The sequence below is a fragment of the Dendrobates tinctorius genome, unplaced genomic scaffold (assembly GCF_039654945.1).
Source record: "Dendrobates tinctorius isolate UK_male_01 unplaced genomic scaffold, ASM3965494v1 ptg000013l, whole genome shotgun sequence".
In the NCBI taxonomy this organism is placed as follows: Eukaryota; Metazoa; Chordata; class Amphibia; order Anura; family Dendrobatidae; genus Dendrobates; species Dendrobates tinctorius.
In genome coordinates, this window is record NW_027361681.1 from 9,590,484 (window position 1) to 9,609,202 (window position 18,719).

The window sequence follows — 18,719 nt, forward strand, 5'->3', positions numbered from 1 at the left end:
ACATGACCTGTTGGTGGGCCTTGAGGACTGGAGTTGGGGAACCCTGGTCTAAAGTTCCAGTTGAGAGGTATGAGAAACTGATGTTTATGGGAAGTGATTGATTGCAGTTATTTATTCCAAAGGGTGTGCAATCACATACTAAGTTGGTGTGACCCCGGCCATATTGTGAGGCAGTGACTGGTGTCACATGTAGGGCTCGCTGGGGTTCCCCCAGAATGCGGACGGAGCCCTATTAGACCCGCTGGAGTGCCTTTTGGTCACATCAGGACGCCTGTGTGTCACACGGCAAGTTAAAAGTAAGCGTGGACCTGGTCAAGCTATCTGGCCTGGGATTGTTCAGGAAAAGCTGGTATGGGCTTTTATTTTTGAAACAGACTGCAGTGGGGTGGAGTCCCTGCAGTAAAGGGTTTGGGTGTGTCAGTATCAGAGTGAAATTTGCAGCAAGCAAAGCAGACGGTTCAGCAAAAGCTCAGCTCTGTGCGAGAGTAACACAGAGCCCAGCAGAGTGAAGTCCTGGCATACGCAGCGTACACAGCAGTGCAGTCACCCACGGTAACTTGTCAGAGGTGGACCGGCGTCTTTAGGGTCTGTAATCTGAAGGATATGGTTCCCGGCAGCGATCCAGAGGAATCTTTACTTTGTAGAACTGTGAGTTACTGGACATTAATGCTGTGTTTTGTGAGTTGGACATTTAATGCTGTGAAGGAAACGCATTAAAGCAATTTTTTTTGTTTGGAACTTTGCTGGGTCACTGCCTCTTCACTGCATAAGTGAGCTACTGCTGCACTACAGTTGGTGGAAAGAATGCGGGCAGTGTGAACTGAGGCATACCCCAAAGCGTACTGCATATCCGTGAGCAAGCCGGCATTGCTACAGTTCAAGCCGGCTGGAAAATGGAGGAGCTTTTGGAACAGATGGTCCTCTTTCAACAGCAGTAGGAGCAAGACGCACTGCAGTTCCAGCGGCAGCAGCAAGTAGTGCTGCAGCAGCATGAGGCGTGGCAGTTGCAGAGGCAGCAGCATCATGTGGCGCTGCAGTTCCAGTGGCAGCAGCAAGAGTTGCTGCAGCAGCAGGAGGATTAGCGGTGTAAAGAGGAGACCCCTAGGGTGAGGGGCGACCAGCGGCAGTGTCAAGGAGAGTCCCCTAAGATAAGGGGCGATCAGAGGGTGTACCAGTGGTTCGGTCTCAGGCAAATGACTTATTGCAGTTGGTGGAGGAATGACTCCAGACTTTAACCCTGGCCCAGATGGTAGAGAGGGTGGTGGTCAACTGGCTGGTGAGGGTTCTGCCGGCCGCCATGCAGTGTCTTGTGGGGCAAGGAGACCTGGGCACTCTGGACCAGCTGGTAAAATGGATTGAGCAGTATACAGCCACTCAGGACGTTTTACGGGACTCTGCTCCACGTCAGCTGACATGTCAGGACTCGCCAGCCCAGAAGCATGAGAAAGGTCCAAAAACCACTGTTGGGGCTAACAAAGACCGAGCCCGTGATGAGGGTATAACCCCAAGTGAGGGTGATAGAGGTCCCGTTTCCCCTGGAGCGGTTCCAAGTTGTAATCGTGCCGATGCAATTGAGTGTTGGCGTTGCCGAGGGCCCGGACATGCAGCTGTGACATGTCCCCTGACATCTGAGCCCATGGACTGCAGGTATGCTCGCCGGGTGTCTATGTATGCCCAGCCAGTCTGTACTGCCACTACTGGCTCTTCTGACAGCGATCCCCAGCAGTGCTAGGTACACGTGAACAGGTACCAAACAGAGGCTATCCTGGACTCGGGAAGCATACTGACTTTGGTCCGTGGGTCCCTGGTTGCCGGGGACAACCCCAGAGGACGGAAAGTCGAGGTGATGGGTGTCCATGGGGAAATCCGGGAGTACCCGACCGCGGAGGTAAATTTTTCCACACCGTGTGGGGACATTAAACATGTGGTGGGAGTGGTGAAGTCCCTCCCATGAGAGACTGTGTTGGGTAGAGACTTGCCCCTGTTCTGGTCCCTGTGGGAGACCAGGGTCAACCCTCCCAAGGTGAATGGTGTTCCAGGTGCAGAACCCAAAGATCCCGAGTCAGGGATACCTGCCATAGGGGTTGCCAACCTAGGGAGAGAGAGTGTAACTGCGATAACCTCTAGGGAGAACCTATAGCAGGAGAGGTTGAGGAGACCCCACTGAACCCTGGAAATATCCCCTGATAAGTTCGGGACAGTTCAGTTGTCTGGAGGAACATGTGGTCGCGGAGGCGACTAGGGTCGTACCCACGAGGAACGCTCTGGCACCAGCCAAGGATGTGCCTGGGGTCAGGGAAAAATAGATAGAGCTCTCACTAATCAGCAGCGAGGGAAGGCTTGTGTTCGGGGGCGACGTGGTACGGATGGGTGCCTGGAGTTGCTGGGGCGGACCTCAGTGATCCAGCGTGACAATGATACCAAGGCACGGGTAAGGCTACAGAGGAAACGGTACCAAATGCCCAAAGGCTGAAACTTGGGTTACAGGATGAGCTGCGGGGTTAGTAAACCCCAAATAAACAGGGTCGGGGCCACCCAAAACGGGCATAAATCGACTGTCAGTCACGAAGGGGGGAGGCATGTCGAATGCAACAGAGAATGGGGAGGTGGTTGGTTGAGAAATAAGGTATAGAGGAGAAATGCAAAGAGGAAGGAAGCTTGCGTCGACTGATGGTTCCAGTCCCTACTTTGGTTTCTCAGTTCAGTGTCGGGCGAGGGTGTCACTGGGAACATACGTATGCCCTGTCACGCATCCCTGTGGGGTGCAAAGTGTTCAACCCCACAGGTTTTAACAGAGGGGGGAATATGTGAGGCACTAACTGGTGTCACATGTAGGGGTCGCTGCGTGTTCCCCCCAGGATGCGGACAGAGCCTTATTAGACCCGCTGGAGTGCCTTGTGGTCACAGTAGGACGCCTGTGATTCACAGTTAAAGATAAAAGTAAGCATGGACCTTCTCAAGCTATCTGGCCTGAGATTGTTCAGGAAAAGCTGGTATGGGCTTTTATTTTTGAAAAAGACTGCAGGAAGGAAGTGGGTCCGGTTCATTTCCTCCAGGCCAGGTCTTATAGGTGACCTAATGCCACAGATTCTATTTTAAAATCCCTGCAGTAAAGGGTTTTGGTGTGTCAGTATCAGAGTGGAGTTTGCAGCAAGCAAAGCAGATGGCTCTGCAAAAGCTCAGCACTGTGTGAGAGTAACACAGAGCCCAGCAGAGCGAACTCTTGGCACCCGTAGTGTACACAGCAGTGCAGTCGCCCACGACAACAGGTCAGAGGTGGACCGGCGTATTTAGGGGCTGTAATCTGGAGGATATGGTTCCCGGCTGCGATCCAGAGGAAATCGTTTACTATGTAGAACTGTGAGTTGAACATTAATGCTGAGCTTTGTGAGTTGGACAGTTAATGCTGTGAAGAAAACGCAATAAAGAGGTTTTTTTTGTTTGGAACTTTGCTGGGTCACTGCCTCTTCACTGCATAAGTGTGCTACCGCTGCACTACAATATATACAGTGACTATATTTTCCTCCAGTTTCCTGTACCAGTCAGCATATACCACTATATACAGTGACTATGTTTTCCCCTCGGTCTTCTGTATACCTGTCAGCATATGATACATACACTACCGTTCAAAAGTTTAGGGTCACTTAGAAATTTCCTTATTTTTGAAAGAAAAGCACAGTTTTTTCTACTGAAGCTAACATTAAATGATTCAGAAATACACTCTATACATTGTTAATGTGGTAAATGACTATTCTAGCTGCAAACGTCTGGTTTGTAATGCAATATCTTCATAGGTGCATAGAGGCCCATTTCCAACAACCATCACTCCAGTGTTCTTATGGTACTTTGTGTTTGCTAACTGTGTAAGAAGGCTAATGGATGGTTAGAAAACCCTTGAAAACCCTTGTGCAAGTATGTTAGTGCAGCTGAAAACATTTTGGCTGATTAGAGAAGCTATAAACCTGACCTTCCTTTGAGCTAGTTGAGAATCTGGAGCACTACATTTGTTGGTTACATTAAACGCTCAAAATGGCCAGAGAAAAATAACTTTCATGTGAAACTTGACAGTCTATTCTTGCTCTTAGAAATGAAGGCTATTCCATGCGAGAAATTGCCAAGAAACTGAAGATTTCCTACAACAGTGTGTACTACTCCCTTCAGAGGAGAGCACAAACAGGCTCTAACCAGAGTAAAAAGCGTAGTTAGAGGCCCCGCTGCACAACTGAGCAACAAGGCAAGTACACTAGAGTCTGTAGTTTGAGAAATCGATGCCTCACAGGTCCTCAACTGGCAGCTTCATTAAATAGTACACACAAAACGCCAGTGTCAAGGTCTACAGTGAAGAAGCGACTCCGGGATGCTGGCCTTCAAGGCACAATGGCAAAGAAAAAGCCATATCTGAGACTGGCTAATAAAAGGAAAAGATTAATATGGGCAAAAGAACACAGACATTAGACAGAGGAAGCTTGGAAAAAAGTGTTATGGATAGACGAATCCAAGTTTGAGGTGTTTGGATCACACAGAAGAAAATTTATGAGACGCAGAACAACTGAAAAGATGCTGGAAGAGTGCCTGACTCCATCTGTCAAGCATGGTGGAGGTAATGTGATGGTCTGGGGTTGCTTTGGTGCTGGTAAAGTGGAAGATTTGTACAAGGTAAAAGGGATTTTGAATAAGGAAGGCTATCACTCCATTTTGCAACGCCATGCCATACGCTGTGGACAGCGCTTGATTGGAGCCAAGTTCATCCTACAACAGGACAATGAGCCAAAGCACACCTCCCAATTATGCAAGAACTATTTAGGGAAGAAGCAGGCAGCTGGTATTCTATCTGTAATGGAGTGGCCAGCGTAGTCACCAGATCTCAACCCCATTGAGCTGTTCTGGGAGCAGCTTAACCATAAGGTACGCAAAAAGTGCCCATCAAGCCAAACCAACTTGTGGGAGGGGCTTCTGGAAGCATGGGGTGAAATTTCTCCAGATTACCTCAGCAAATTAGCTGCTAGAATTCCAAAGGTCTGCAATGCTGTAATTGCTGCAAAGGGAGCATTCTTTGATAAAAGCAAAGTTTGAAGGAGAAAATTATTATTTCAAATAAAAATCTTTTTTTCGAACCTTGTCAATGTCTGGACTAGATTTTAAATTCATTTGGCAACTCATTTGATTAATAAAAGTAAGAGTTTTCGGGGAAAACACAAAATTGGGTGACCCCAGACTTCTGAATGGTAGTGTATATACAGTGACTATATTCCCCTGCCCCACACCACCCCCCGGTCTCCTGTATACCTGCCAGTACATAACACATATTTACAGTGATTATATTTCCCCCCTTCCCTGATCTCTTGTATACCTGTCAGTATATAAACGCATATATACTGTAACTATATTCCCCTGCCCCACCAGTCTCCTGTATATCTGCAGCATATAATAAAAATTTACAGTGACTATATCCTCCCCGATCTCCTGTATACCTGTCAGTATATAACACATACAGAGGGGACAGAAAGTATTCAGACCTATTTAAATGTTTCACTCTGTGTTTCATTGCAGACATTTGGTAAATTCAAAAAAGATCATTTTTTTTCTCATTAATGTACACTCCGCACCCTATCTTGACTGAAAAAAAACAGAAATGTAGACATTTTTGCAAATTTATTAAAAAAGAAAAACTGATATCACATGGGCATAGGTATTCAGACCCTGCTGTCCATTTCCTTGTGATCCTCCTTGAGATGGTTCTACTCCTTCATTGGAGTCCAGCTGTGTTTAAAGGGAATCTGTCACCCTATTTTTCGCCTATCAGCTGCCAGCGCCTGCGCACTGCAGGACTCTGCTTTGCCCTCAACAGGGCAGAGTAATGCGACTGTGGAGGAGCAACGACAGGCGGCAAGGAAGAGGACGTCACTGTTAGAAGAAGGGAGGCGCCAGACCGCAACACCCATCGGACCAAGACTGGACCCTGATGTCGGTGGCGGCAGCTGATAGGCGAAAAATAGGGTGACAGATTCCCTTTAATTAAACTGATAGGACTGGATTTGTTAAGGGACATACCTGTCTACATAAGACCTCACAGCTCACGGTGCATGTCAAACCAAATGAGAATCACGAGGTCAAAGTAACTGGCAAAGGAGCTCAAAGACAGAATTGTGGCAAGCCACAGATCTGGCCAAGGTAACAAAAGAATTTCTGGAGTACTCAAGGTTCCTAAAAGCACAATGACCTCCATAATCCTTAAATGGTAGAAGTTTGGGACGACCAGAAGTCTTCCTAGACCTGGCCAAACTGAACAATCATGGGAGAAGAGCCGAGCCTTTGTGAGAGAGGTAAAGAAGAACCACAAGATCACTGTGGCTGAGCTCCACAGATACAGTAGGGAGATGGGAGAAAGTTCCACAACGTCAACTATCTCTGCAGCCCTCCATCAGTCGGGCCTTTATGGCAGAGTAGCCAACGGAAGCCTCTCCTCAGTGCCAGACATATGAAAGCCCGCATAGAATTTGCTAAAAAACACATGAAGGACTCCCAGACTATGAGAAAAAAAGATTCTCTGGTCTGATGAGACGAAGATAGAGCTTTTTGGTGATAATTCTAAGAGGTATGTGTGGAGAAATCCAAGCACTGCTCATCACCTGCTCAATACAATCCCAACAGTGAAACATGGTGGTGGCAGCATCATGCTATTGGGGTGTTGTCCAGCTGCAGGGACAGGACGGCTGGTTGCAATTGAAGGAAACATGAATGCGGCCAAGTACAGAGATATCCTGGAAGAAAACCTCTTCCAGAGTGCTCTGAACCTCAGACTTGGCCGAAGATTCACCTTCCAACAAGACAATGACCCTTGGCACACAGCTAAAATAACAGGAGTGGCATCAGAACAACTCTGTGACCATTCTTGACTGGCCCAGCCAGAGCCCTCACCTAAACCCAATTGACCATCTCTGGAGAGACCTGAAAATGGCTGTCCACCAACGTTCACCATCCAACCTGAGAACTGGAGAGGAACTGCAAGGAAGAATGGCAGAGGATCCCCAAATCCAGGTGTGAAAAACTTGTTGCATCATTCCCAAGACGACTCATGGCTCTACTAGCTCAAAAGGGTGCTTCTACTCAATACTGTGGAAAGGGTCTGAATACTTATGACTATGTGATATTTCAGTTTTTCTTTTTTAATAAATTTGCAAAAATTTCTACATTTCTGTTTTTTTCAGTCAAGATGGGGTGCTGAGTGTACATTAATGAGAAAAAAAATGGAAGTTTTACCAAATGGCTGCAGTGAAACAAAGACTGAAAAATTTAAAGGGGTCTGAATACTTTCCATACCCACTGTATATACAGTGACTATATTTCCTCCCTGCCCGATCTCTTGTATACCTACCAGCATATAATACATACAGTGGGGAAAAAAAGTATTTAGTCAGTCAGCAATAGTGCAAGTTCCACCACTTAAAAAGATGAGAGGCGTCTGTAATTTACATCATAGGTAGACCTCAACTATGGGAGACAAACTGAGAAAAAAAATCCAGAAAATCACATTGTCTGTTTTTTTTTTTCATTTTATTTGCATATTATGGTGGAAAATAAGTATTTGGTCAGAAACAAAATTTCATCTCAATACTTTGTGATATATCCTTTGTTGGCAATGACAGAGGTCAAACGTTTTCTGTAAGTCTTCACAAGGTTGCCACACACTGTTGTTGGTATGTTGGCCCATTCCTCCATGCAGATCTCCTCTAGAGCAGTGATGTTTTTGGCTTTTCGCTTGGCAACACGGACTTTCAACTCCCTCCAAAGGTTTTCTATAGGGTTGAGATCTGGAGACTGGCTAGGCCACTCCAGGACCTTGAAATGCTTCTTACGAAGCCACTCCTTCGTTGCCCTGGCGGTGTGCTTTGGATCATTGTCATGTTGAAAGACCCAGCCACGTTTCATCTTCAATGCCCTTGCTGATGGAAGGAGGTTTGCACTCAAAATCTCACGATACATGACCCCATTCATTCTTTCATGTACCCGGATCAGTCGTCCTGGCCCCTTTGCAGAGAAACAGCCCCAAAGCATGATGTTTCCACCACCATGCTTTACAGTAGGTATGGTGTTTGATGGATGCAACTCAGTATTCTTTTTCCTCCAAACACGACAAGTTGTGTTTCTACCAAACAGTTCCAGTTTGGTTTCATCAGACCATAGGACATTCTCCCAAAACTCCTCTGGATCATCCAAATGCTCTCCAGCAAACTTCAGACGGGCCCGGACATGTACAGGCTTAAGCAGTGGGACACGTCTGGCACTGCAGGATCTGAGTCCATGGTGGCGTAGTGTGTTACTTATGGTAGGCCTTGTTACATTGGTCCCAGCTCTGTGCAGTTCATTCACTAGGTCCCCCCGCGTGGTTCTGGGATTTTTGCTCACCGTTCTTGTGATCATTCTGACCCCACGGGGTGGGATTTTGCGTGGAGCACCAGATCGAGGGAGATTATCAGTGGTCTTGTATGTCTTCCATTTTCTAATTATTACTCCCACAGTTGATTTCTTCACTCCAAGCTGGTTGGCTATTGCAGATTCAGTCTTCCCAGCCTGGTGCAGGGCTACAATTTTGTTTCTGGTGTCCTTTGACAGCTCTTTGGTCTTCACCATAGTGGAGTTTGGAGTCAGACTGTTTGAGGGTGTGCACAGGTGTCTTTTTATACTGATAACAAGTTTAAACAGGTGCCATTACTACAGGTAATGAGTGGAGGAAAGAGGAGACTCTTAAAGAAGTTACAGGTCTGTGAGAGCCAGAAATCTTGATTGCTTGTTTCTGACCAAATACTTATTTTCCACCATAATATGCAAATAAAATGAAAAAAAAACAGACAATGTGATTTTCTGGATTTTTTTTTCTCAGTTTGTCTCCCATAGTTGAGGTCTACCTATGATGTAAATTACAGACGCCTCTCATCTTTTTAAGTGGTGGAACTTGCACTATTGCTGACTGACTAAATACTTTTTTTCCCCACTGTATATAACGTGGCAATATTACCCTGCCCCACTCCTCCGGTCTCCTATATACTTGTCAGTATATAAGACACATATATACAGTAACTATATCGCCCCAGTATTCTGCATACCTGTCAGGGTATTATACATACAGTTGTGGCCAAAAGTATTGACACCCCTGCAATTCTGTCAGGTAATACTCAGTTTCTTCCTGAAAATGATTGCAAACACAAATTCTTTGGTATTATTATCTTCATTTAATTTGTCTTAATAAATGAAAAAACACAAAAAGAATTGTCCTAAAGCCAAATTGGATATAATTCCACACCAAACATAAAAAAGAGGGTGGACAAAAGTATTGGCACTGTTCAAAAAAATCATGTGATGCTTCTCTAATTTGTGTAATTAACAGCACCTGTAACTTACCTGTGGCACCTAACAGGTGTTGGCAATAACTAAATCACACTTGCCACCAGTTGACATGGATTAAAGTTGACTCAACCTCTGTCCTGTGTCCTTGTGTGTACCGCATTGAGAATGGAGAAAAGAAAAAAGACCAAACAACTGTCTGAGGACTTGAGAAACCAAATTGTGAGGAAGCATGAGCAATCTCAAGGCTACAAGTCCATCTCCAAAGACCTGAATGTTCCTGTGTCTACCGTGCGCAGTGTCATCAAGAAGTTTAAAGCCCATGGCACTGTGGCTAACCTCCTTAGATGTGGACGGAAAAGAAAAATTGACAAGAGATTTCAACGCAAGATTGTGCGGATGTTGGGTAAAGAACCTCGACTAACATCCAAACAAGTTCAAGCTGCCCTGCAGTCCGAGGGTACAACACTGTCAACCCATACTATCCGTCGGCGTCTGAATGAAAAGGGACTGTATGGTAGGAGACCCAGGAAGACCCCACTTCTTACCCCGAGACATAAAAAAGCCAGGCTGGAGTTTGCCAAAACTTACCTGAAAAAGCCTAAAACGTTTTTGAAGAATGTTCTCTGGTCATTTGAGACAAAAGTAGAGCTTTTTGGGCAAAGGCATCAACATAGAGTTTACAGGAGAAAAAAAGAGGCATTCAAAGAAAAGAACACGGTCCCTACAGTCAAACATGGCGGAGGTTCCCTGATGTTTTGGGGTTGCTTTGCTGCCTCTGTCACTGGACTGCTTGACCGTGTGCATGGTATTATGAAGTCTGAAGACTACCAACAAATTTTGCAGCATAATGTAGGGCCCAGTGTGAGAAAGCTGGGTCTCCCTCAGAGGTCATGGGTCTTCCAGCAGGACAATGACCCAAAACACACTTCAAAAAGCACTAGAAATGGTTTGAGAGAAAGCACTGGAGACTTCTAAGGTGGCCAGCAATGAGTCCAGACCTGAATCCCATAGAACACCTGTGGAGAGATCTAAAAATGGTGGCAGTTTGGAGAAGGCACCCTTCTAATATCAGGGACCTGGAGCAGTTTGCCAAAGAAGAATGGTCTAAAATTCCAGCAGAGCATTGTAAGAAACTCGTTGATGGTTACCGGAAGCGGTTGGTCGCAGTTATTTTGGCTAAAGTTTGTGCAACCAAGTATTAGGCTGAGGGTGCCAATACTTTTGTCTGGCCCATTTTTGGAGTTTTGTGTGAAATGATCAATGTTTTGCTTTTTGCTTCATTCTCTTTTGTGTTTTTTTCATTTAAGACAAATTAAATGAAGATAATAATACCAAAGAATGTGTGTTTGCAATCATTTTCAGGAAGAAACTGAGTATTATCTGACAGAATTGAAGGGGTGTCAATACTTTTGGCCACAACTGTTTATTCCCCCCATCTCCAGCCCGATATCTTGTTTGCATATACCCCCCACACCCTATAATATCTACAAAGGCGGCTCGGTACCTGGCAGGGACAGCGGCCGTCGCTCTGTGGCAGCGATGGGAGAGAAGAAGAGAAGAGATTATTACACAACTGTCGTAAAGTTACATATATATCTATTGTGTTAATGGCAATAATATAAACCCCAAGGGAAAGAAACTGTCATGGAAAATATTAAAAATACTTGAGGTCCCTCATATCCCCCCTCCTTTTTTCATGAGGAGACAGGAGCTAGCTCTCAAACCTGCCTTTATGTAAAATGGAAGTGCACAAAGAGACGTGAAGTAGCTTATTTAAAATGCAAGGATTCCTCTTTATGCCCAGGTGACTGAAGAGGATGTGTATTGTCCACAGAGACAGGAAAAGTCTTATTAGATTTTAAGTGGATCAAAGGAAGATCTTGCACCCTTTACAAATAGCCAAGGTCACTGAAGTTACAATGAGAGAGCAGACAGCATGTCTCCAGGAGAAAATATAGAATATTGGAATTTCTATACATCCGATGTTAATGAGACGTACCTTGTCGGCAATGGGATAACTAGGCAAAAATACATATATTTTCTCTTAATTATAACCACTGCTAAAAGGCTCCAAATCCACAGGGGCCATATAACCACCAACAGCTAGGCCATGTTTGATCTCTAAGGGTCCCTTTACATTTAGCGATGCACCAGCGATCCCGACCACGATACGACCCTGTCAGGATCGCTGGTGCATCGCTAAATGGTCGCTAGTGAGCTGCCAAACAGGCAGACCTCACTAACGATGCAGCAGCGGTCAGCGGTCGTTACTTACCTGTCAGACGCGGTGATATTGACGTCCTCCCGCCCGCGTCTGACAGCCCAGGACGATCTCGCGCGATCAGCGATAGCCAGCGGGGGAGCCGGTCGGAGGTAAGTATCACATGCAGCGATATCGCTAGCAATATTGCTGGTGCGTCACAAAATCGGTGAAGCTTAAGCGATATCGCTAGCGATCTCGCTTAGTGTGACGGGGCCTTTAGCGTAGATAAATCCCGATACAAAAGTTGACATCAGTCTCAAACTTCTGCAATCGCACTATGAGGAGTTATTGCATAAGTTGGGATTTCCTAAAATCATGACAGGCCACAACTGGGCCCTTGTGAGGTCATCACAGAGGGGTGTGGGGTGTGTGGCTGGGACTCAGGGTCTGACAAAAGATCAATCCCAATTATCATCTGTATGTGCAGAGAGTCGTGTATGCAGGGACCCTGTTTATTGACAGCCTCAAGCGGCTAAACTGAATCGTCTCTGCGATCGGTGAGGTAAGTCTCCTGTTAATCCCTTTTATTTTCTGTACGTTTATGCTGTATTGTTTTGTCCCCCTTGTAAAATCTTTTGTATGTTTTTCATAAACATTGCCTTCTTTTGGATTAAATATAAAATTTAATACTTCTATTCCTTCTGTTCTGTAAGCTACGCCTTGAAGTGATGAGCTACCGTACAGTGTCCAATTGACCGAGACAGATTGGTGTCGGTGGCGAGTAGTCTGGGGTTACAGGAGAGTTAGCTGTGACCGTACCGGGGTGTATACACATATTTCATGTGTTGGAATCTGGAGGTGTATATGCCATACGCTCCCCGTTAGTTTTCCAATAACCAGCCTAGTGGTGTGAACAGGCTGCGGCCTTCTACGTGTAATTGTCTGGATGATAGGGGGCAGCAGAGAGCTGTTCACTCTAAAGACCACAGCGGGTGGTACTCGTGATCTTCTTGACCTGTGATACTAGGAATCCCTGACAGAGACCCTCAGCATTCTTCCCACCGGAAACCACCATAGACTGGAACGTACGGTATACAAGGTGGGAATGGGTGGACTACACCCATGTTAGTAATTTCTCCATCTCCTCCACTGCAGGTGGATATCGCACCGCACTCAGATGATATCCAAGTGCTGCGCGTTGTGTCACTCGCACCCATCTATAACATAACCGGCTAAGCGTCACTCTGTCCGAAGCCTTTATAGACTGCGCAAGCGCGACGCGCCTGCGCAGTCTGGCGACAGAATGAGGCAGCCAGCGGTAAGAGGAGTGTGTATGGCGTCGGAGATGGCGGTACACATGCACACTGCATACCGCTATGTCCGGCGTCATACTTACATACTTACCTGATCGGGAGGAGCGTTGCCGCGGCGCTTCTCTTCGTCCGGAGACCGGGGCAGGAGTGCGGTCGGAATCGCGCATGAGCATAGCACGATCCGGCGCCATTTTACTGAAGACACATTTGCAGTGTTTCTTCAGCAATATGGCGCCGGACAGCGCTATGGACATGCGCGTACTCCGGCGCCAGACTCCTCCCCCGGCCTCCAGCAGAATGTGACAGGCAGTGCTGGAGCACAGGGAAGAAGGGTGAGTATAAATGTTTTTTTTTTTGTATGTGTGTAGTTTAATAGGGGTGAGGGGACCATGCATACCAGGAAAGGGGGAGAGGGGACCACGCATACCACGAAAGGGGGGTGAGGGGACCACGCATACCACGAAAGGGGGGTGAGGGGACCACACATACCACGAAAGGGGGGTGAGGGGACCACGCATACCACGAAAGGGGGGTGAGGGGACCACGCATACCACGAAAGGGGGGTGAGGGGACCACGCATACCACGAAAAGGGGGTGAGGGGACCATGCATACCACGAAAAGGGGGGTGAGGGGACCATGCATACCAGGATTGGGGGGTGAGAGGACCATGCATACCAGGATGGGGGGGTGAGAGGACCATGAATACCAGGATGGGAGGGGTGAGAGGACCATGAATACCAGGATTAGGGGTGAGAGGACCATGAATACCAGGATAGGGATGAGGGGTGCCATGCACACCAGGATAGGAGGGGGGCAGCACATACCAGGATGGAAGACCATATACCAATAAAAATGCCTGCCACCCAGGCGTAGAATGGGTTCATAGCTAGTAGACTTATAAGCATACTGTGATAGTTCTCGCAATCTGATTCGGCATGAGATAATAATCACAGATCTGAGCTGCCCCATAGAGTAGCACTGGGCCGAGTGCTGTGCAATGTTTAATCCCATAGCACTCGGCTGTATTGTACGGTAGTGTGACGCCGGCCTTGTATGGATATACACCGATGCGCCCCCCCTGTTACCATCACACGCCACACTGATGCACCCCGGTTACCATCACACGCAACACAGATGCTCCCCCTTGGCTATCCCAAGCTACACTGAGGGGCCTCCATCACCATCATATGCCACACCTAGGCGCAATCGTCACCATCACTTGCCCCGATGCGCCCCCATGACCATCATTCACATCGATGCGCCCGTTACCATTACACAATACACTGATCCTCCCCTATCACCGTCAAACACCACACCGATGCGCCCCCGTGGCCATAACACGACACACCGATACGCCCCTGTCACCCTCACACACGACATAGATGTGTCACCAACTCACGCCACACAGATGCGCCCCCGTGGCCATAACACGCCACACCGATGCGCCCCTGTCACCATCACACAACAGATAGATGCATCACCATCACACACCACACCGATGTGCCAATGACCATCACAAGCCACACTAAGGCACCTCCATCACAATCATAGACCACACCTAAGCGCAATCGTCACCATCACTTGCACCAATGCGCCCCCATGACCATCATTCGCACCATTACCGACTTCACTGATGCTCCCCTGTCATCAAACATCAGACCGATGTGCGCCCGTGACCATCACACGCCACACCGATGCAACCCTGTGACCATCACCAAACCCACAACAAGGCGCCCCTGTGAGTATCACACACACACACACTGAGGCGCACCTGTCCCCAACACAAGCCATACTCTATTGACAGAGACCCCTGATCTGAGGGTGAGGACATATGGACACAAGCCCTCACAGGAGAGGCCAGCTGATGGCATTTACCGGGTGATACATTAAGGGCTACCCTTAGGGCAGTGCGCCCCTGGCAGGAAACTCTGGCGTAACACAGGCATACACCCAAAAAAAAAAAAAAACAGAATAAAAGTATTCATCCCATTATTGCCCAGCTGGAAATGAGGGCTCCGCAGCCATAATGCGAGTGAGCTGCTGAGGAGGAGCAGGAATAATGGAGACCTCATGCCTTTCTGGGGACACCGGCTGCTCTGTGTGATGAAGGAGGAGGGGGTCATACCGCAGACACATCCCCTCCCCATAGACCCTGCATGTATGCAGCAGCACAGATATGAAGCAGCCTAGCATCACTACCCCCAGCATCCTCCTCACCTCATGCTACAATCACCAGTTCTCTCCCATCTTAGTGTCTCAAGCACAAGGAGAAAGAAAGCAGAGGAGGCAGCGGCGTCCACTGCAACCAGCAGACATGGGGAGCAGTCATGGGCACAAGCTGGAGATCAGGCGCCAGCACAGGATGATGAGGGTCCACTCCATGGCAGCACAACCACTGCAGCTCCACATCCAGCAGAGGAGGAGGATGGAGAGGAGCTGGAGCCGGGCCAGGCTTCCCAAATACACACACCCCAGATGGCGGAAGAAAGGTGACGGGGTGTGGAGCCTCTGCAAAGGAAGGCAGCACCACAACCCCCACCATCTCATCACACCACACTGATGTGCAATGTGACAACATGTAACATACAAGAAGTGGCAATACAGCACACACAATAAGAATATTGAATAAGGCTCTGTCCAAGCGCTTAGGATTGAGGAACAACATTCTGCTGAAAAACCATGTGAAAAATACCTCCAATTTTCTCACTTTTTTTACATACATTTTATTGCAGATATTTCCCTGCTTATAAGAATGGGTGAAATCTGCAAGGAAAAAATAAGCAACATGTCCACGAGACGTCAGGAATCTTATTCACTTTGATGGGACTAGTAAATTCTTCAGGCTTTCAGACAAAACACGAGAAAACCGTAACAGACCGTAATAGGGACTGCATATAACAACAGACACTGTGCAGTGTATATACAGACTAATACAGATACTGAGAAATACACCCAGTATACAGGACAGGAGAAGTGGTACTGTGCAGTGTATATACAGACTAATACAGATACTGAGAAATACACCCAGTATACAGGACAGGAGAAGTGGTACTGTGCAGTGTATATACAGAATAATACAGCTACTGAGAATTACACCCAGTATACAGGACAGGAGAAGTGGTACTGTGCAGTATATATACAGAATAATACAGCTACTGAGAATTACACCCAGTATACAGGACAGGGGAAGTGGTACTGTGCAGTATATATACAGAATAATACAGATACTGAGAATTATACCCAGTATACAGGACAGGAGAAGTGGCACTGTGCAGTATATATACAGAATAATACAGATACTGAGAATTATACCCAGTATACAGGACAGGAGAAGTGGTACTGTGCAGTGTATATATACAGAATAATACAGATACTGAGAATTACACCCAGTATACAGGACAGAAGTGGTACTGTGCAGTGCATATATACAGAATAATACAGATACTGAGAATTACACCCAGTATACAGGACAGGAGAAGTGGTACTCTGCAGTGTGTATATACAGAATAATACAGATACTGAGAATTACACCCAGTATACAGGACAGAAGAAGTGGCACTGTGCAATATATACAGAATAATACAGATACTGAGAATTACACCCAGTATACAGGACAGGAGAAGTGGTACTGTGCAGTGTATATACAGAATAATACAGATACTGAGAATTACACCCAGTATACAGGACAGGAGAAGTGGTACTGTGCAGTGTATATATACAGACTAAAACAGATACTGAGCATTACACACAGTATACAGGACAGGAGAAGTGGTACTGTGCAGTGCATATACAGAATAATACAGAAACTGAGGATTACACCCAGTATACAGGACAGGAGAAGTGGTACTGTGCAGTGTATATATACAGAATAATACAGATACTGAGAATTACACCCAGTATACAGGACAGGAGAAGTGGTACTGTGCAGTGTATATACAGAATAATACAGATACTGAGAATTACACCCAGTATACAGGACAGGAGAAGTGGTACTGTGCAGTGTGTATACAGAATAATACAGATACTGAGAATTACACCCAGTATACTGGACAGGAGAAGTGGCACTGTGCAGTGTATATACAGAATAATACAGATACTGAGAATTACACCCAGTATACAGGACAGGAGAAGTGGTACTGTGCAGTGTATATACAGAATAATACAGATACTGAGAATTACACCTAGTATACAAGACAGGAGAAGTGGTACTGTGGAGTATATAGAGAATAATACAGATACTGAGAATTACACCCAGTATTCTGTATATACTCCACAGTACCACTTATAGTGTCCTGTATACTGGGTGTAATTCTCAGTATCTGTATTATTCTGTATATATATACGCTGCACAGTACCACTTCTCCTGTCCTGTATACTGGGTGTAATTCTCAGTATCTGTATTATTCTGTATAAGTGGTACTGTGCAGTGTGTATATACAGAATAATACAGATACTGAGAATTACACCCAGTGTACAAGATAGGAAATGTGGTACTGTACAGTGTATATATACAGAAAAATACAGATACTGAGAATTACACCCAGTATACAGGACAGGAGAAGTGGTACTGTGCAGTGTGTATATACAGAATAATACAGATACTGAGAATTACACCCAGTATACAAGATAGGAAATGTGGTAGTGTGCAGTGTATATATACAGAATAATACAGATACTGAGCATTACACCCAGTATACAAGACAGGAGAAGTGGTACTGTGCAGTATATAAACAGAATAATACAGATACTGAGAATTACACCCTGTATACAAGATAGGAAATGTGGTGATGTACAGTGTATATATACAGAAAAATACAGATACTGAGTATTACACCCAGTATACAGGACAGGAGAAGTGGTACTGTGCAGTGTGTATATACAGAATAATACAGATATTGAGAATTACACCCAGTATACAAGATAGGAAATGTGGTACTGTGCAGTGTATATATACAGAATAATACAGATACTGAGAATTACACCCAGTATACAGGACAGGAGAAGTGGTACTGTGCAGTGTATATATACAGAATAATACGGATACTGAGAATTACACCCAGTATACAGGACAGGAGCAGTGGTACTGTGCAGTGTATATACAGAATACTACAGATACTGAGAATTACACCTAGTATACAAGACATGAGAAGAGGTACTGTGGAGTATATACAGAATAATACAGATACTGAGAATTACACCCAGTATTCTGTATATACTCCACAGTACCACTTCTAGTGTCCTGTATACTGGGTGTAATTCTCAGTATCTGTATTATTCTGTATATATACTCTGCACAGTACTACTTCTCCTGTCCTGTATACTGGGTGTAATTCTCAGTATCTGTATTATTCTGTATAAGTGGTACTGTGCAGTGTGTATATACAGAATAATACAGATACTGAGAATTACACCCAGTATACAAGATAGGAAATGTGGTACTGTGCAGTGTATATATACAGAAAAACACAGACACTGAGAATTACACCCAGTATACAGGACAGGAGAAGTGTTACTGTGTAGTGTGCATATACAGATTTATACAGATACTGAGAATCACACCCAGTATACAAGATAGGAAATGTGGTACTGTGCAGTGTATATATGCGGAATAATACAGATACTGCGAATTACACCCAGTATACAAGATAGGAAATGTAGTACTGTACAGTGTATATATACAGAATAATACAGATACTGAGAATTACACCATGTATACAGTATAGAAGAAGTGGTACTGTGCAGTATATATACAGAATAATACAGATACTGAGAATTACACCCAGTATACAGGACAGGAGAAGTGGTACTGTGGAGTATATACAGAATAATACAGATACTGATAATTACACCCAGCATA

General features: G+C 45.7%; 1 protein-coding gene across 4 annotated transcripts in view; it reads right to left on the minus strand.

Annotated features, from left to right (window-relative positions):
- Positions 1–18,719, minus strand: part of GARNL3 (GTPase activating Rap/RanGAP domain like 3) — a 222,766-nt gene that overhangs the window by 169,264 nt on the left and 34,783 nt on the right. The window contains exons 1-2 of one of the 4 annotated variants that reach the window (XM_073558638.1): positions 15,080–15,333; positions 10,850–10,873 (exon numbers count right to left, since the gene is read on the minus strand). The exons of 1 other annotated variant lie outside the window; for it this stretch is intronic. In XM_073558638.1, the coding sequence (XP_073414739.1) occupies positions 10,850–10,873; positions 15,080–15,084 (29 nt within the window). In that variant the 5' untranslated portion in view covers positions 15,085–15,333. Of the gene's footprint in view, positions 1–10,849; positions 10,874–15,079; positions 15,334–18,719 lie in introns of those variants that run through there. 2 more of the 4 variants (XM_073558613.1, XM_073558654.1) reach the window with 2 other exon arrangements.